The sequence below is a fragment of the Zalophus californianus genome, chromosome 10 (assembly GCF_009762305.2).
Source record: "Zalophus californianus isolate mZalCal1 chromosome 10, mZalCal1.pri.v2, whole genome shotgun sequence".
Classification (NCBI taxonomy): domain Eukaryota; kingdom Metazoa; phylum Chordata; class Mammalia; order Carnivora; family Otariidae; genus Zalophus; species Zalophus californianus.
The window spans coordinates 33,551,893-33,571,436 of NC_045604.1; the positions used below are offsets into that span (position 1 = coordinate 33,551,893).

General features: G+C 40.7%; 1 protein-coding gene across 2 annotated transcripts in view; it reads left to right on the top strand.

Moving 5' to 3' along the window:
• The window catches only part of C4BPA (complement component 4 binding protein alpha), a 42,701-nt gene extending 26,339 nt beyond the window's left edge, over window positions 1-16,362 (top strand). For both annotated transcript variants that reach the window (XM_027613986.2, XM_027613987.2), the window contains 8 exons: window positions 455-540; window positions 710-904; window positions 2,437-2,619; window positions 3,298-3,498; window positions 9,526-9,711; window positions 14,109-14,282; window positions 15,223-15,398; window positions 15,946-16,362. In XM_027613986.2, the coding sequence (XP_027469787.1) occupies window positions 455-540; window positions 710-904; window positions 2,437-2,619; window positions 3,298-3,498; window positions 9,526-9,711; window positions 14,109-14,282; window positions 15,223-15,398; window positions 15,946-16,110 (1,366 nt within the window). In that variant the 3' untranslated portion in view covers window positions 16,111-16,362. The remainder of the gene's footprint in view (window positions 1-454; window positions 541-709; window positions 905-2,436; window positions 2,620-3,297; window positions 3,499-9,525; window positions 9,712-14,108; window positions 14,283-15,222; window positions 15,399-15,945) is intronic.
• Window positions 16,363-19,544: the final 3,182 nt, after the last annotated feature.

Sequence of the window (19,544 nt, forward strand, 5' to 3'; positions counted from 1 at the left end):
AGCCATAAAAAATGGGGATCGTGAACGGGGAAGTTAATGGTGTATTGGAGAGGGTAAGCACCTAAAAGTCAGAAGGGGGCTGCATATCAGAGGCCTGAGAGTTTGGGGCCAGTAACCTGGCTGATACTGTCATCTAGACAAAATTGCAGAACACACTCAAATGAGTCTTTTACCCTACATTGTCCTGGTTGGGCTCTGGATGAATGCCATGCCCCGTATAGTTGATGCCCAATAATAGAGTCCAGAATAAAAGAACGAATGAACAAACACACACATCTCTTTGCAGTGATGAAAGTTTTACTGAATGGAAGGCTCAATGGGAAGTGTTATCTGGAAAACATTATTTCTTCATTTTTACTATTGAGTAACCAGTTTATTTGTTCAGACCCCTTTATCCAGCTTAATTTAAGGTAAGAAGAATTTCATTAAACTCTTTGATTCCTATCTCATTCAGATATATTTTAATTGGCCCAGCCACTAGTTATTGTGAGATCCAAGATAAAGGAGTTGATTGGAGTGATCCTCTCCCACAATGTATAAGTAAGTAAAGACTTTTTTCTGGCTTGATGGCAAACCTAAACCATGCTAGAAAATAAAACTCTTGTGCAGCTTTGCTGCTTCTTGTACCCTCCATTAGAATATGCATCATGAATGCTAGATTTGCAAAGGTACCTTCCCTGATTATTTCTTTTTCTTCACTCACTCCCAGTTGCTAAATGCAAGCCTCCTCCAGACATCAGCAATGGGAGGCACAGCGGTGGAGATGAAGATTTCTACACATATGGCTCTTCTGTCACCTACAAATGTGACCCCAACTTCTCAATGATAGGCAAAGCCTCCATTTCTTGCACAGTGGAAAATAAGACAATAGGTGTCTGGAACCCAAGTCCTCCTACTTGTAAAAGTAAGTCACAGTGATGAATTTTGGTTTGAATGGTTTGTTTAAAAGAAAAAGGTAGGTGAATTTGTTGGGGGAACGGGAATGATTCCAAGACCAACCACTGTAACAATGCAGTCATTTATTTGCTCAACCAATATTTATGTATGATGGCCCAGTGTGCAGTAACAAACAGCACCGATATCTCATTGGCTTTGTGAAGTAAAAGTTGATGTTCATTCATACAGAGTCTGCTGTAAGTCCAGGGGACTCTAGGGCAACTGTAGTCTAGGTGTAAATTTAGCAATAAGCCTAGCAGTCTGGGTTGCTTTGATCTTGTAGTACTTCTACATCAAAATGTCCTTTCAAACTCTGTTCAGTAGGTGAAGAGAGAAAAGCAAATTATGCCCTGATTTTTGAAAAGAGCTTCGGTCTGAAGTGACCACATGTTGCTTTACAGCCTTTTGTCCCAATCTAATAATGTGGACCCTACCTTGAGGGAACTGAGGAATATTGCCTTTTGTCTGTTCAGGGAGAGCAAGTGGAAATATTGGTTAGCACTTACAACGTTCACCCCAAGTGCCTACAGGACAGAGCAAAAAAAAAAAAAAAAAAAAAAAAAAAAAAAAAACAAAACAAAAATCAGAAAATCTACTGTGTATTTTTAGTTGGCTAATCTGAGGGACCTTCCTTTGTGACTAAGTGCCTACACCGTATCACTTAGTATTCTGACTCACCATAGAACACAGTCAAATCAGGGGATGAAAAAGCATGATACCACAAGCAATTCAAAATGCCAGGAGTCCAGACAGCAAGAGGTGGAAATGGCAGAGACTGAGGACAGAAAGTCAGCAGAGCGAGGTTACGGAGGGCCTCATGTGTCCCTCTGAGGAGTTCAGAGCAAAGGTGAAAGGGAAACATTGAAAAGCTTTAACCAGGGAAGTAAAAGTGTTGCATTTCAGAAACACAAGTCTAGCTCCAGAAGGGACAACAAAGGAAGTGGGACAAAACTCAACCCATAGGCACCTGTTGCAACCAACCAGCCAAGTGGCGAAGGTAGCTTCAGCCATAGCCATGAGTCATCAAGGTGACAGGACTGACATGGGGGCGGGATGACTGACTGCTGTGGGGTTGGGGTGGTGGGGGCAGTTCGTTCTTTGGGAGAGGACAGAGCTCTGATGCCTGGCTGCCTCTTCCTCCTGACCACTGTATCATCATCATTGGCCCCCGACCCATACCGAAATCATGCAGGAAAGTAGGCCACCGTCAGGGGGGGATCATGGGGACATTGAGAGATGTGTTGTAGATGGCTGGTTTTGCTTGAGTAAGCTGGAGTTACTCACAATCACATAACAGAACCGATAGGATGGGACCTCCTCTTAACTGAGGCTTTTTAAAGTTGAAACTATATTCACTTTAAAATGTTTTCCTTGTATCTGCTTGACGTACACTGTGTTAGGCTTTTGTGTCATAGTTGAAACTGGATTAGCAATAGCAAGTAATATCCTTATTGCCATTTCTCTTTTACAACTCACTTGTCTTTTCTTGTGATTCTTTAGAAATCATCTGTCCTAAGCCAGAGGTTAAAAATGGAAACGTAATCTCTGGATTTAGAACCATCTATACTTACCAAAACTCCATGGTATTTGACTGCAAGGAAGGTTTTATTCTCAAAGGAAGCAGTTTAATCCATTGTGGAGAAAATAATGACTGGGATCCTCCTCCTCCCATTTGTGAGCTCAGTAAGTATGGACCATGAAGGAAGTTCAATGTTTGGCATCTAAATTACCCAGAAATGTTGGTGGGGGCATATTTGTATGCCTAAACCCACTTGAACTGCAGTAAAAATTTAAATTTAGTTCAATAATTGTCTTTATTTTTTCCAGTTGTTGGAAAAAAGAAAGATTACTGTATACTAGGCAAGGTCTTATATAATCACAAAAGGCTGCCATATACAGTTGTGCAGGTTGTGGACACTTCAACCCTAAAGGGAGACATTAACATTATAGGCATTGTGGATTTGTGTATTTATTTCAACAATTTTCTTGCAGTTGGTAGGAAACTTGTTTTGTTCTAACAAAAGCATTACATTATGATAATTGACTTGAAAGATAAATAGTAAAGGGTCCTGTGGGGGGAGGAATGCCTTTTTCCAACTTCCACAAAAATATTATACAGACTAACTATGATTCTGACACTCTGAAACTATAAACTCATGTGGATCATGAAAAATTATGTTAATAATAATATTGAGAACTTGGTGCTAGTTTGTTTTCTGATGTGGCTGATGCACCAGCCATGGCAAGACCGTTCCTGGCTGAATGAACGCATGGCATCCTCTGATAGGACAGGCTTGTTGATGATCACTGTTGCATCCCTAGGACCAGTGTCTTTTCCCCATGTTCTCCCTTTATGAGCAGATAGTTGTCCTGACTTACCGAACATCCCAAATGCCTACTGGGAAACATACAACAACCGCGTGCCGACGAAAGAGCGATTATATAATATTGGAACTGTGTTGAGGTACAAGTGTTATTCTGGCTATGAACCTGCTTCGGATGGGCCTACCACTGTGACTTGTCAGAGAAATCTGACTTGGACCCCACACATAGGATGTAAGGGTGAGTCTCTGCTTTTTAAATCTTTTTGTAAATTAGACACCCAGCATGTGCTAGGCTTTTTTTTTTTAATCTTAAAATGAATGCAGTTTTATCTTTCAAGATAAATTTAGGATTATAATAATTCAACAGAGGAGTTAAGTATTATTGTCAGAAGGGATCATGGAAGTCTTGGAGGAGCTGAGAAACTATGACTATAACTTTCCTTATCCCATTTCAAAATCAAATGAGATGTGGACACGGAAGGGACACAGAAGTGAAGCCTTAGTCAGATTGAGTATTAGCCTCATCACTGGTGAAAGTAGCATGGAGAATACGGCTCAACATTTACCAGAGTCGGACCTCTGTCACAGCCATTTCCTCCCCAGTGTCGACTTTGGGGTGCTTAGTAGAAGGAAAGTCTGTGAAACAGTCATGAACTCAACCAGCTGCAAAGTGACTTGTGTCTCATGTCTTTGAGCCAAGGGACTGCGGACTGCAGGAGCTGGGTCTTGTGACCTGCCCCTAGAAGACAGACCCTGACCCCTGACCCAGTACTCTGGCCTCAGAGGGATAAAAAGGAGACTTTCTGCAATCTCAAGATGTCTTTTCTCTTTGAGAGAATGTGAGGAGCTGAGAGACAGGCAGATGCAGTTTTATGGGCTTCAGTGGAATTGACAATAGAGGGAGAAAATGCTTCCTTGCGCACATCAGAATCTTGCCATTTTAGAGGTGAAGACACAGAGGCCCAGGGTATAGGGAACTTTTTTCTACAGACTGGAATTGGAAAAATGTGTAAAATGAACAAGTAATGAAAAATGGTAGTTCAACCAATTGGAAGGTTAAGACTTCAAGTTTAATTACAGTTATTTAGACTCATTTGGGGGCAGTAAAATGAAAAGTTTTAACAAAATTACCCAATTAAAATATATTTAACAATGATGGCCACCACTTAAATAACAAAGTATTGGTAAATACAAGCCTTTGAGGATTCTCCTTGATGAATACAAAATAGTGACTTGTAATTAATACACTAATTCTTTCTATATAAATATTTATTTATACGTATCTAAAAACCAACTTCTATTTTTCTCCATCTTTTTCTCTTCTTCTTTGTCTTATTATTGAGGTATAGTCAACACACAATGTTATATTAGTTTCAGGTGTACAATGTAATTCAACAGTTCTGTGCATTACTCAGTGCCCACCACAAGAAGTATAGTCACCATCTGCGACCATATATTATTACATTATTGTGACTATATTCCCTGTGCTGTACTTTTAATCTCTGTGACCTATTTATTTTATAACTGGAAGTTTGTACCTCTTAATCCCCTTCACCTATTTCATCCATCCTCCAGTTTCCTCCCTCTGGTAACCACCAGTTTGTTCTCTGCATTTAAAAGTTTGTTTGTTTATTGGTTTGGTTTGGTTTGGTTTTTAGATTCCACTTATAAGTGAAACCATATAGTATTTGTTTTTCTCTGTCTGATTTAGCCATCGTGGGCCTTCTGGGCCCATCCATGTGTCTCACAAATGGCAAGATCATTATTTTTTCTGACTAATATTCAATTGTGGGTGTATGTATACACACACACACATACATACACCACATCTTCTTTATCCATTCATCTGTCTATGGACACTTGGGTTACCACATATCTTAGATGCACCAATTTACATTCCCACTGGTAGAGCACAAGGATTCCCTTTCTATTGCATCCTTGCCAACACGTGCTATTTCTCTTCTTTCTGACACTAGCCATTTTGACAGGTGTGAGGTGATATCTCATTGTGGTTTTGATTTGCATTTCCCTGATGGTGAGTGATGTTGAGCATCTTTTCATGTGTCTGTTGGCCACCTGTATGTTTTCTTTTTTCTTTCTTTATTTATTATGTTATGTTAATCACCATACATCATAGTTTTTGATGTAGTGTTCCATGATTCATTGTTTGTGTATAACACCCAGTGCTGCATTCAATACGTGCCCTCCTTAATACCCATCACCAGGCTAACCCATCCCCCCACCCCCCTAAAACCCTTAGTTTGTTTCTCAGAGTCCACAGTCTCTCATTGTTCATCTCCCCCTCCGATTTACCCCCCTTCATTTTTCCCTTCCTACTATCTTTTTTTTTTTTAACATATAATGTATTATTTGTTTCAGAGGTACAGGTCTGTTTTCTTTAGAAAAGAGTCTATTCAGGTACTCTGCCCATTCTTTAATCAGATTACTTGATTTTTCAGTGTTGAGTTTGATAAGTTCTTTATATATTTTGGATATTCACCCTTTGTTGAATATACTGTTTACAGATATCTTCTCCCATTCAGTAGGTTGCCTTTTTGTTTTGTTGATGGTTTTCTTCACTGTGCAAAAGTGTTTTATTTTGGTGTAATCCCAATAGTTTATTTTTGCTTTTGCTTCCCTTGCCTGAGGAAACCGATCCATAAAAATGCTAACATCCAAGAGATTACTGCCTATGTTTCCTTTTAGGAGTTTTATGGCTTCAGGTCTCACATTTAGGATTTTAGTCCATTTTGAGTTTATTTTTGTGTATGGTGTAAGAAAGTGGTCCAGTTTCATTCTTCTGCACATAGCTGTCTAGTTTTCTCAGTACCATTTATTGAAAAGACTGTGTTTTCCCCATTGTATATTCTTGCCTCCTTTGTCATAGATTACTTGACTATATAAGCATGGCTTTATTTTGGGGCTCACTATTCTGTTCTATTGATCTCTGAATCTATTTTTGTGCTAGTACCATACTGTTTATTTTTATTATTATGTTATGTTAATCACCATACATTACATCATTAGTTTTTGATGTAGTGTCCCATGATTCATCGTTTGCATATAATTCCCAGTGCTCCATGCAGAACGTGCCCTCCTTAATACCCATCACCAGGCTAACCCATCCCCAACACCCCTCCCCTCTAGAACCCTCACTTCGTTTCTCAGAGTCCATCGTCTCTCATGGTTCGTCTCCCCCTCCGATTCCCCCCCTTCATTCTTCCCCTCCTGCTATCTTCTTCTTTTTCTTTTTTCTTAACATATTTTGCATTATTTGTTGCAGAAGTACAGATCTGTGATTCAACAGTCTCACACAATTCACAGCGCTCACCATAGCACACACCCTCCCCAATGTCTATCACCCAGCCACCCCATCCCTCCCACCCCCCACCACTCCAGCAACCCTCAGTTTGTTTCCTGAGATTAAGAATTCCTCATATCAGTGAGGTCATATGATACATGTCTTTCTCTGATTGACTTATTTCGCTCAGCATAATACCCTCCAGTTCCATCCACGTCGTTGCAAATGGCAAGATCTCATTCCTTTTGATGGCTGCATAATATTCCATTGTGTATATATACCACTTCTTCTTTATCCATTCATCTGTCGATGGACATCTTGGCTCTTTCCACAGTTTGGCTATTGTGGACATTGCTGCTATAAACATCGGGTTGCACATACCCCTTCGGATCCCTACATTTGTATCTTTGGGGTAAATACCCAGGAGTGCAATTGCTGGATCGTATGGTAGCTCTATTTTCAACTTTTTGAGGAGCCTCCATACCGTTTTCCAGAGTGGTTGCACCAGCTTGCATTCCCACCAACAGTGTGGGAGGGTTCCCCTTCCTCTGCATCCTTGCCAACATCTGTCGTTTCCTGACTTGTTAATTTTAGCCATTCTGACTGGTGTGAGGTGATATCTCACTGAGGTTTTGATTTGGATTTCCCTGATGCCAAGCGATGTTGAGCACTTTTTCATGTGTCTGTTGGCCATTTGGATGTCTTCTTTGGAAAAATGTCTGTTCAAGTACCATACTGTTTTAATTACTATAGCTTTGTAGTATGTCTTAAAATCTGGGATTGTGATACTTCCAGCTTTGTTCTTCTAAGGATTGCTTTGGCTATTAGAGGTCTTTGTGGTTCCACATGATTATTTGTTCTAATTCTGTGAAAAATGCTATTGGCATTTTGATAGGGATTGCATTAAATATGTAGATTGTTTTGGGTAGTATAGACATTTCATAATATTAATTCTTCCAGTCTATGAGCATGGTATATCTCTCCTTTTTTTGTGTCATCTTCAATTTCTTTCATCAATATCTTATAGTTTTCAGAGAGGAGGTCCTTTACTTCCTTGGTTAAATTTATATTTTATTCTTCTTGGTATAATTGTAAATGGGGTTCTTTTCTTAATTCCTCTTTCTGCTACCTATACATGATATAGGTATATTGTATATATCTATACAATAGATTTCTACATATTAATTAATATTATATATAATCTATATAATATTACATATTAATTGTATATCCTGCAGTGGTTCTGAATTTATTAGTTCTAATAGTTTTTTGGTGGAGACTAGGGTTTTTTATGTATAGTATCATGTCATCTGCAAATAGTGACAGTTTTATTTCTTCCTTACCAGTTTGAATCCCTTCTATTTCTTTTTCTTGTCTGATTGCTACAGCTAGGACTTTGAGTACTATGTTGAATAAAAGTGGCAAAGTGGGCATCTTTGGTTCTGATCTTAGAGGAAAAGATTTCAGCTTTTCACCATTGAATAAGATGTTAGCTATGGGTTTTTCATATGTGGCCTTTATCATGTTAAGGTATGGTTCCTCTACACCCACTTTGTTGAGACATTTTGTCATGAACGGATGGCGTATTTTGTCAAATGCTTTTTCTGCATCTTTTGAAATGATCATATGTTTTTAAAATTTTTTCCTTTTGTTAATTTGATGTATTACATTCACTGATTTGCAAATATTGAACCGTACTTCCATCCCTGGTGAATATCCCACTTGATTGAATGGTCCTTTTAATGTATTGTTGCATTCAATTAGCTAATATTTGGTTGAGGATTTTTGCATCTTTGTTCATCAGGAATACTGCCTACAGTTTTCTTTTGTGTGGGTCTTTGTCTGGTTTTGGTATCAAGCTAGTACTGACCTTGTAGAATAAATTTGGAAGTTTTCCTTCCTCTCCTACTTTTGGAACAATTTGAGAGGAATAGGTATTAACTCTTCTTTAAATGTTTGGTAGAATTCACCTGTGAATAGTGAAGCCATTTTGCCCTGGACTTTTGTTTGTTGGGAATTTAAAAACCTACTTTAAAATTATATTTTTGTTACCCACTATAGTGGCATTGATTTAATTATTTAATAAAGATATATTTAACCATTTAAAAAGCAGAAGTGAAATGATATTTATCCTAGTTATCAAAAAATCTGATACAGTGTGGATTTGGACTTATGACTTAAATATTATGATTTAAGTATTTTCTACAGTATTACATAAATATTAATATTATAATTTAGAAACATGAATGTTGGGTATTTTTATTGTTATTCATAAATAAGTGAGTGGTGAGAGTGTTTAGGTATGCCCAAAAAACCATTGTAGTTCTAGTCAAGCTCCTGATGTGAAGAATAGGGCATTTTAATCTGCTCTGATATTTTCTCTTACATCAAGCAATATCAATATGTTCTACCTGAAACTATTTCTACTAATGAATAAAAAATCTCTTTTTATCAGCTCTTATTGCATTAAAAATGAAAGAATTTGAGTCGCTATTTCTCTTAAATGTGGCATCAAAAAAGATCCTGGCCATATGCAGTAATTTAAATTTATTTCTCTGTGTTAGCTGTCAGGTGGATATAAACTTTTGAGGACATTTTTCCTTTTGTGACTGAGGAAGTGTAAGGTATCAGAGAGGTTAATAATGATGTAACCTTAATGAAACCATAAGCAATGGATGTTATTTGTCATTACTTTTGAATACTTTTGAAAATTTACATTTTCATGCAGGTTTCATCCAGTGTCTCATTTTGGAGGCTCCTAATGAAATCATTTAGTTGAAGGGAAATGACTAGGTTGGAGTACTTTAACAATCAGGGACAGGGAAAGCAGACCCAGAATGTCCTTTTCCTGTTACCCCAATCTCTCTTCAGTGGTGAAATCTTCGAAAGCAGAAACGAATTTATTATCCATAGGTGCCTCATTGCAGTGATTACTAATGATTCACCTCACTTTCTATTTTTCAGAGATGTGTTGCCCAATACCAGACCTGGAGAATGGTGAAATCATTTCAAAAAGCACTAGATCTGTGAATAGCTGTGCTTATTTCTACAGAGACACAGTTTTTTATATGTGTTATAAGAAATACCGGTTTGAAGCTAGGTGCCAAGAAGATGGCACGTGGGATCCCAAAACACCATCATGTGATGAGGGTAAGAGCTTATGGAATTTTATGTTATTTTTTCTTTTCTTTTTTTAAATTTACATTCAGGTTAGTTAACATATACTGTATTATTAGTTCTGGGGTAGAATTTAGTGATTCATTAGTTGCATATGATACCCAGTGCTCATTCTATCAAGTGCCCTTTTAGTGCCCATCACCCAATTACCCCATCCCCCCACAGCCCTCCCCTCCAGCAACCCTCAGTTTGTTTGATGTTTCTTCATATCAAAGTGATGGAGATTATTAAGGGAAGGTTTCAAATTAGGAAGAATTTGTATACCCTTCATCATTTTTGGAGTGGATAAATTTGTTAAAAAGCATTGCCCAGCCCCCAGTCCAACTTTCTTTTCCTTCCTCATTGTTTATTCCCATTCCCTTGACCTTCCTGCTTTTCTTTTCTTTTCTGAAATCAGTAAAAATAGTCCACATCTAATAGATCAGCTGAACTTATCAATTATTGTCTTCTGTTTCTTGGTATTTATTGTCTTTTCTTCTCTTCTTTCTGTCCATATGCCTTAATCTGCATTTCAAGACCCACCCAAATCTATTTGAACCCATCTTTCACAACTTGCTTCCTTTCTTCCTCAAACTTCCTCCCTTCCTTCTGCTGTCTCTAAGTTCTCCTTCAGACTATCCCCCAGTGTGAAATGCCTACCTCTCCCTCCCCAAGAGCACTTAAGTGCTAAATACAATCCTACCTCTCCCATTGTTTTTCTGTGGTCCTATCTATTGATGACCAAGAACAATTACCCCTGCTGGATAGTGATGCTTCTTCTTGCCTAGTGTGTAAGAAGGAGCCCAAAGGAGCCCTAAAGTGGTTCAGAGTGCTGTGTTCCAGAAGATATTGTAAAGTAATATTGTGAAGTGTTATCACTGTAAAATATTGCCTCTCAACTGGCACTTCAGCTGTGCCTTTAACAGGCCATTCCAATGTCCAAACAGGCCTACAGGTTCTGGATGATGCAGTCTGTAATGTGAGTGGTACATTCCATGGCCACGGTCTTAGTACCACACCTCTTTTGCTATGAGTGGGTCTTCTAGTCGCACATAGTGTAATTCTATGCCAATTATTTAAACACTCTATAGTCTTCAGATTAACAGTGCTGACTGAAGTCCCACAAGCAGAAAAGGCAAACCCATACCTGGAATACTTGTGTATTTCTGTCAAAATACTTATTTGTCCCTTCCAGGGAGAAGGGATGTGATATAGTCAACTTGCTACCAAGTGGCTTTGTGGTTATCTCAAGGGATGGTATCATATTAGGGACTTAGCATTGTGGCTGGCAGTTTGAAGATTCAGTGACAGCCTCGGTAAGTGGGAGTCCATGTTGTGCCTACCATGCTTGTTCTTCATCCATACCACCACTTTGCTCCTCTTCCTCTTGTGACAGCACTGGTCAGGCCAATGACAGAGGATGGCTGCCTTCAACTGGCTGAGACATTGTTTTCTATTTGATTTTTAATGCCTACTCTACTGGGGATGCTCTGCTGCTGTTAACACGTAAAATAAAAACTTTGCACTTCCTGTCATTCCCATACGTCCAGTCACCTGCTTCTACCTACCGCAGATCTCCTTGGGCCCAATCTTCCAATCTTTGTCCTTAAGGACGCAGACAAATAAGCCATTCATTTTGGGGCATTCCAGGCTAATTTAATCTATCCTTAGCCCATTTCTTTTTCCAAAAAAGTGAATGGCGAGATTACCTAAGATTTTTCCTTACTACTCTCTTTCCCTGATCAGGCTCTAATGCAGCTTCCGTTCATTGTAACTTGCACACACATACCCAAAATACACATCTGTGAATGAGGCTTGGCTTCCCTCTGTTCTGTCGGTTGGTTATAATGGATACTCCACATAGCCGTAAGCATGAGCTAAAGAGGCACTTGTGCAGCAGTGGATGGGCACAAGTAGGATCTAGGCTCCCTATCTGTGTGGGCTGCTTGTGTCATCTGCCCATGTTCAATCCCAGGTGACGACTTCCATTTTATAATGAATTGTTTGTTGCCTGCCTGGCCTTATAACTTGGTTCTGATAGACCAAGATCATGATTTTTGGCACATGCTCACTTCATGACCCAATATCAGGCACAGTTTCTATCAGGACCAAACAACATGTCAAGAGTTATATCTCAAACAGCACATAATTCTCTGCAGCAGTGCATGGCCTTGCCTCAGGATCTCAAGGGTATATGCTGTGATAGTCCCATTGATACTTGCATGCTTTCTGACTATAGCCACCTTCAATATACTAGGCTCTGCTGCGTCCTAAGTTTCAAGCAACAGGACAATTTCACTGCAACTGGACTTGCTGCCGAGGCTTTTCCCAACATGGGCCCCACTCAAACCCAGCTATCTTTTATGTCACCTAGCATATGAGCTGGAATAGTATTCCCAAGTATGGAATGTACTGCCTCTAGAGTCTAGAAAGTTCTACTTGGTGTTTTGCATCATTTTTTGTGGTGTGATGTGCATGTCCCATTAGTTTAGATGGGATAGCCTAACAAGCCCTGAACCCTGGACCTCTGAAGATTGTATTGATATGGCAAACCCTTGAATCTTTACCTTCTATATCTGGAGCGTCAGTATGGGAACTGGAAAAACCCAGTCTTCCCCTTCACTTCCTGCGTTTCTCTTGTATGTCTCTCTTACTGCTCACACGGAACACTCACAACATTTCAGGTGACCAAATGTGTGTGTGTGTGTGTTTTTTTCTTTTTCTTCTTCCAACAAAGAATTCTCTGCAACACCAACTGGGTGTCCTATAATTTGCCACAGTTCCAGCACTATCTACCTGAAGAGAGTGGCAGATTCCACAGGGTAAAGGCTCAGTCTCACGAAACTGCCCCCCACATTAGATGCCAATTGTGGGTAGTAGGTCCTCGGGCTTCTACCAAAGTCTGTTCAACTTAGCTACAAATTGGAGGTTCCCATGATCTCCTTGTGGAGTTCCATTAATTTGCTAGAAGGGCTCACAGAACTCAGGGGACACTAACTTATATATACCAGTTTATTAAAGGATATGATGAAGGACACAAACGAAGAGATATATAACGTGAAGTCTGGGAGGGTCCCAAGTACCTGTGGATTTGGGGTACATCATCCTCCAGTACGTGGATGTGTTCACCCACCTGGCAACTCCCTGAACAATATACTACTGAGATTTTATGAAGGCTTGCTCACTATAGGCATGCTCAATTACTAACACTGTTTCCTACTTCTCTCCTCTCTTTGAAGAGGAGAGCAGGCCTGAAAATTTCTAAGCTTCTAGGTTTTTCATCATGACTTGATCTTTCTGGTGGCCAACTCTAATCCAGGAGCCACTGAGAATTGCCTCAGTAGAACAAAAGATGTTCTTAGTGTTCTAGGCACGTAGGAATTTACAAGGGTTTAGGAGATCTGCGCCAGAAACCCAGATGGATTATCTATCTATTTATTATCTATCTATCTATCTATCATCTATCATCTATCTATCTATCTATCTATCTATCTATCTATCTATCTATCTATCTATCTATCTCAACATGCTATTTTCTTCTTGCTCATTCAGTAGAATTAACCTGAGGCCATTGACATACTGGATCAGTGTGGGTGTCCAGATAATCATCGTATCATCAGACTGTATTATGACAGGGGCAAGTGGGTTATCATACCGCAGGGCTAAAGCTACAAATGTGTGATTTTATCCTTCTGTGTCTATGCAAACTTTCTGACCCTTTTTTGTGGTAGGGATGAGAAGAAGGCATCTGCTAAACCAGTGGCCCCCACTTACCCGAAGATACAAAAATCTACTCTACCAGAGACACCACATCTGAAATGAGAACTAAAATGTTGAATTTTCCATAGTCGACTGTCATTCCCCAGAATCCTAACTTTTCTTTTAGACAGACTGGGGAAGTAAATGGCAGTATAATGGGGAGGCAGCTTTAGTTCTGTAAGAGTGGCGCAATGCCCCCATTTCCCCTGCCACTTTTAATTTTTTTAATATGCCTTTTAATATTTTTTAATATGCTGTCTTTGCTTCAAGGGGGATGGGGATAGGCAGGATCAATGGCTTCTACTTGACTTCTGGGATATGACAGGTTTTACCCCCTAGGCCAAGAACTCAATGTGGGGGTTGAACAAAGTATTAATTTTATCCATTCCCCTTATACTTTTGAAGATATTAGAGATGACCACCAAGTGGTCTAATGATGGGGCCATGATGGTTCCTCAGCCTGAGGCTTACAGGAGGGCAGCCCAGGTCTTGGGTTTGGCTAAGTGATCCTCTGAGCAGAGAAGATGACAGGACAGAATGGAGCCTCCTACAAAACACACAGATTCGGGGATGAGTTATTTTTTTACATTCTACAAGCTCATGCTCTTTCACTTTTATCTCTCACCATCAAGATTGTGATTTTCCTCCTGATGTTGCCCACGGATATTATGAAGAAGTTGAAAGATTCCGTGTATTCATACAAAATGAAGTGATATATAAATGTGACAAAGGATACACTCTGGTTGGAGAGTCCAAACTCTCTTGCAGGTCTTCACACTGGACACCTGCAGTCCCTCAATGTAAAGGTAACTCCAACTCCCTTTTCAGTCAGGTGGGTGGAAATGTCACAAAAGCATGGAAGCATTTGATTTGATTTGATTTATTTGAAATCATGACTATGTTCAGGATGCAAACAGTACAAAGGGAATACATAAACATCAACCTCCCTTCTTCTTTCTCCCAGTCATAAAATTCAACCCCTATGCCCACTCTCCTGTATATTTCCAGAAAAATTCTGCAGGTGGCCCATTTCATTTATGGCCTGTAGCAAAATTTTCATGCAAGCTTGCTTTAGCATGAATGTGGGCTCTCAAGGGCTAATTCCAAACCTCACGAAGTGGTAGATACTTCCATCACAGCCTCGTGCAAGGCGCCATGCTACCCATGCTACAGGCTGGGGATGGGGGGGCTCCTACTGTGTTGTGGGGACAGGACAAGTCAAGGTCAGGTCTGACTTTTACAGGCACACAGGTTAATAGCATTTTGCCATCAGCAACTCCGGGGATTATTTGCCACCATAGTCTCTATTACATACAGGAGCCAATCAGCAGGAGGGAACATTTCACAGCTAGTGTCTGGCTGGGATCAAGAGATGTGGGAGACTTGCTTTGATAGCTAAGAACCTGGGATCACATGCCTTTTTTATATCCTATCATGTTCTTCAAAAGTATGAAGACCTAGGACAAGTTTCTTCACCTGTCTGTATCTCAAATTTCTCCTAGAAAAATGGGAGTGATAACTAACAGTCATTGCCTCACAAAGCTGAATCACATAAAATGCTTAGCCTGAGTCTGATATATAATTGTGGCCAATGCTCAACCAAAATGCTCACAAATATTACTGTTACAAAAACAAAAGATAAAACAATTAGCAGCACCTATGATAGTTAATTCTTATAATCCTGGCCTATTTTCCTGTCTTTTTCCTTAGATTCACATATTGCTTAAAACTGTGTTTCCATTGTAGCTCTGTGTCCAAAACCAGAAATAGCCCATGCAAAGCTGTCCGTGGATAAGGATCAATATCTTCAAACTGCAAATCTTACCATCCAGTGTGACTCTGACTATAAACTGGTTGGTCCCCAAAATATCACTTGCTTAGAGGACAGAACCTGGTACCCTGGGGTGCCCAAGTGCGAGTGGGTAAGTTGCACGATTCAAGAAAAGCTCCTGTGCTAGCCAACCCTAAAAATGGGGCCTCCCCCCAAGCACTGTCCCAGCTCACAGTGGTGCGATCTGACTTGTCAGGAGTCATTTCTGAGTCCTTCAAAGGAATTCTCTTCTTTCTTGAAGTACTGTGGTCAGGTAGGAGTGACAAGCTCTCCTCTCTCACTGGAGAACAAGGAATAATCGAGCCCCTTAGGGAAAAGAGGGACTCAGATACCTGGGACTTTTTCTAGACTACATAATATACTGTGTTCCATTTCTGGATGGTCTCAGAAACAGCCTCTGTCCTCACAGAGGCCCTCCGTGAAGCTGTCTCAGAACAGGTCCTTATCTCTCTGGGAAGAACTATGGTGGGACCCAAGGTGTTTTCTGGTTTTCCTGCTCACCGGGCAGTCCTGTGCTTGGTCTTGGCTTTGAGCTGTAGTCCTGTCATTGTCAGGAGGTCCCCTACCCCTCCAACCCTGCTCCTTCTTGATTTGGAGAGAAGCCACCCAACCACACCCAGCACCTTCATATCTTTCAGGTGATCCCTGAAGGCTGTGAACATGTCCAGAAAGGCAGAACGGCCATGCAGTGTCTCCCTAACCCAGCAGATGTGAAAATGGCCATGGAGCTGTATAAATTGTCTTTGGAGATTGAACTACTGGAACTACAGAGAGACAAGGCAAAGAAACATACGATGGAGTGACCACTATAATTTCCCCCGACAGAGGGAGAAAAATGTGCCACCTTCAATACAATACAGATCACTTCAGCTTACCAATTCTACTGTCCCTTTTGCACCATCATTCATGGTAATAAATGTCTAGAAAGGATAATTTGTTCACATTTAGTGCTTTGTGACTGTAGAATTATTGATTATCTTGTAGCTGATGGTTTTGCTTTTCTGGACACAAAATGTACATTTTTTTTCAAGTAAAAACGTATGTATCAAAAATGATTTTGTCTTTGTGGTCTGTCCTTAATGAGGTCCCTAAACACACCCATTACATAAAGTTAGTGCATTTCCTTTACTGTAAGGGCCTTGGACATGGACGTGGGCTCACAGCAAAGCATCTCCCCGGATTGCCTCACTGCACACGTCCACAAGTGCAAATCCCCCAGGTCTTCAGTACTTAGATTAAATGTCAACACACCTCCAAATCCTGGTCCATTCTCCCCATTTGAAGGGAGTCCTGCCCTTTACCCAACCTCCATGCACTTGCCCTCTGTCTCACTAATGCTACCTCTAGACTTCTGCTTGACAGGAAAGGGATTCGTGTTTGTGTCTGGACCTCCTTCTTCCTTCTTCCATTTTGAGAAAACAAACTCTGATAGACTGATGAATGAGGCCCACATGGAGGCCACCTGTGTGTTCCCAAGTCCTCCATCTGAAAAGTGAAAGGGTCTGAGCAAGTATCCTCCACATGAGGAGAAACCTCCATCAATCCCCTGTGTATCTTGGGGTATCTTGGACACTGTTGTTCCTTCTACTCACCACCCACTCCAAGGCCTGCATCCTCTGAAATCTCTCATTCGTGTCCCAGCCCCTTTGTTCGTCTCTTCTCTCTTTGTTCACCTGCCTCTATGGGGGAACGTTGGCCTTTTTTGTTCTTATTTCACCAAATATACTCTGCAGAGGCAGTGGGGTCTCAAAGGTTTTCACTGGACTTTCGATGTAACAGAGGGGCTGGAACTGTTAGAGAAACCGACCTAACATGGAAGGTAACTACTGATGGTCCTTAAAGCCATTTGCCTGCACCTGCTTCTAGGAAATCGGTAGATCTTTATTTCGGGTTTCCCCTTAGACAAGGATTTGTGGGTTACTAGTTTCCTTGGAGGGTGGCCCAGAAAGCAGCGAGTGGGTAGTGAGGTGATCAGATGAGAAAGGGAGGACAGCTGAAGGAAGGAGCTTGATTGGGGTGGTTACTGTGGTTGCTAAAGGGTGCTCAGTTACGCCGACTGTGCTCTGAGAGCATGTGGGACACAATTCTGAGTAGCCTTTCCAGGTGAGCACCTGGAGCATTTATCCACCAGTTCCCTCCTCTCATCGGTGAAGACTTGCTCCAACAGTGTTGACGGCCAGCACCGTGGGCCCACTGACTGGGCTCCCGAGGACGGGGGTCACCGTCAGGGAGGGCACTGTGGCGGTGCCTGCATCAGCCTCCAGTTAGGGATGTGGGCAGAGCACAGCTGGTCTCTTCCGCAGTTCACTTTTCTCTGTGGCTCTCTTCGGACATCTGTTCTGGCCTCTCTCTCACTCTCTCTCTCTCTCTACTCAGCCTCCCCCTTCATCAGACCTCTGCATTCTTTGGTATTAATTGGCTCCAACAGAATTCTTTCCATTTTCTTAGAGAATCATTTAATTTTCCACCTACCATTGGACTCTGGGCTTATAGATGTCTTTTGTTATGTGCAGTCTCACCAATCAAATATTTACTAAACCTGCCTGAAAAACAACTTGATTAAAATTTACAAATAGGTTAAAAATCCATTATGATGAATGTTGAGTTTTCCCTGTTGGTTCAGGGCATGAGGATGTGCTGTGAGCCCCTGGGGTGCCTCAGACATTTTCTCAGGAGGAGAAAATCTGTTACTTGTCATTTAAATTTGTGTGCATTTTAAATATCATTTCCCACTTTATTTACTGAAAATCTGATCCATGAAAGTGGAGAAGACTGTTAAGGTTGTAGGTGAGACTAAAAGGCACAGAAAGGCCTTATCAGAAGAATTTATAAGAGAGGAATTTGTTCAGTCTGATGCTCACTGATGCTTGGAGGGAGAGGAAGGGTAAGCGCCTGAATAATTTTATACCAAACATTAAAAATAAATTTTAGAACATACAGAAAAATAATTGCCTTTGCCTTATCAGGAGGTGGGCAGAGGTATCACAAAAAAAAACAAAATGAAAACAGAACTCAATTGCCACCATGGTTTCATGTTAGCAGGAGCTTTATAATTGTAAGCAAAGGAAACCCAAACAGATGTCCATTTTATTTTTATTTTACATATCACTATTTTTATAGCATCACTAGAAATTCTCACTAACAAAAGTAGTTGCCCATATTGTATGTCAGGCATGAATTTCAGCCCCTTAAAACAGATTTTTCTCACTTACTCCTTGTAATGATCTTAAGAGGTTAGAATGATTAGTCCCCTGAAACTGATGAGGGAACTGAGGCTCAGGGGGTTAGTGAGATGCACGATGGGGGGGGAGGGGGGCAGGACATTCTGGCACACAATGCCAGAATCTGTTTCGTTTCTTTTCTTTCTTTTTCTTTTTCTTTTTTTTTTTTTTTTTTGTGAGTTTTAGGCTCTTTTAATTGTTTGTTTTTTTGTTTTTTTTTTTAATTTTTTCGAGAATCCGTTTCTTCCCCAGGAGTCCACTCACAGTTGACGCCCTTGCTTCTGGCTCTAGAACTGCCTGGACACGGACAAACAGACTGAATCTTTGCATTCATCCTCCTCAGCCTCCCTGAGCAGCCCCTGCAAAGGCAAGGGCTCTTTGGTCTGTCCTCCGGCCTGTATCTGGTTGGGGGCGTGGGGAATCTGCTTACCATCCTGGCCATCCTCTTGGACCTCACCTCCACAGCCTCCTGTACTTCTTCCTCAGCAACACGTCTCTTCTTGAAATTTTTTTACCCCCACCACCATCCCCAAGATGCTGGTGAATCGCCTGTATGGGCACACCACCCACAGATGCCCATTTTATGTATCTAGCTTCCCGCAGTGGTGCTTTCTATGTACTTCCAAGGTCTGCATGGCCCGGAAAAGAGGATGTTAACCAGTTCCTTAGGGTTAGATATGGGTAACGGTTTCATTGACTTGCTCTCACTGATTTCCACTCACCTTCTCCCACTAGTGAGGGTGACGACACCCTCCTCATCTCCTTCCTGTTGCCACCAAGCCTCACTCAGAAGTCTTCAATCATTAAATAATAATTTTTAAACACCACTTCTTTTCTTTATTAAGTGCTATTTGAATTAGTTTTATATCTTAAACAAGGTATTCCACTCTTCATTTACATTAGAATAAATATTTTTTCGGGGGGGGAAGAATAGCATGGAAACCTAATCTATATTTTGTATTGTATCATATTGCGTTCTCCATGCAAAAACTCAGTCTTGAGTTCATTGAGTGTCA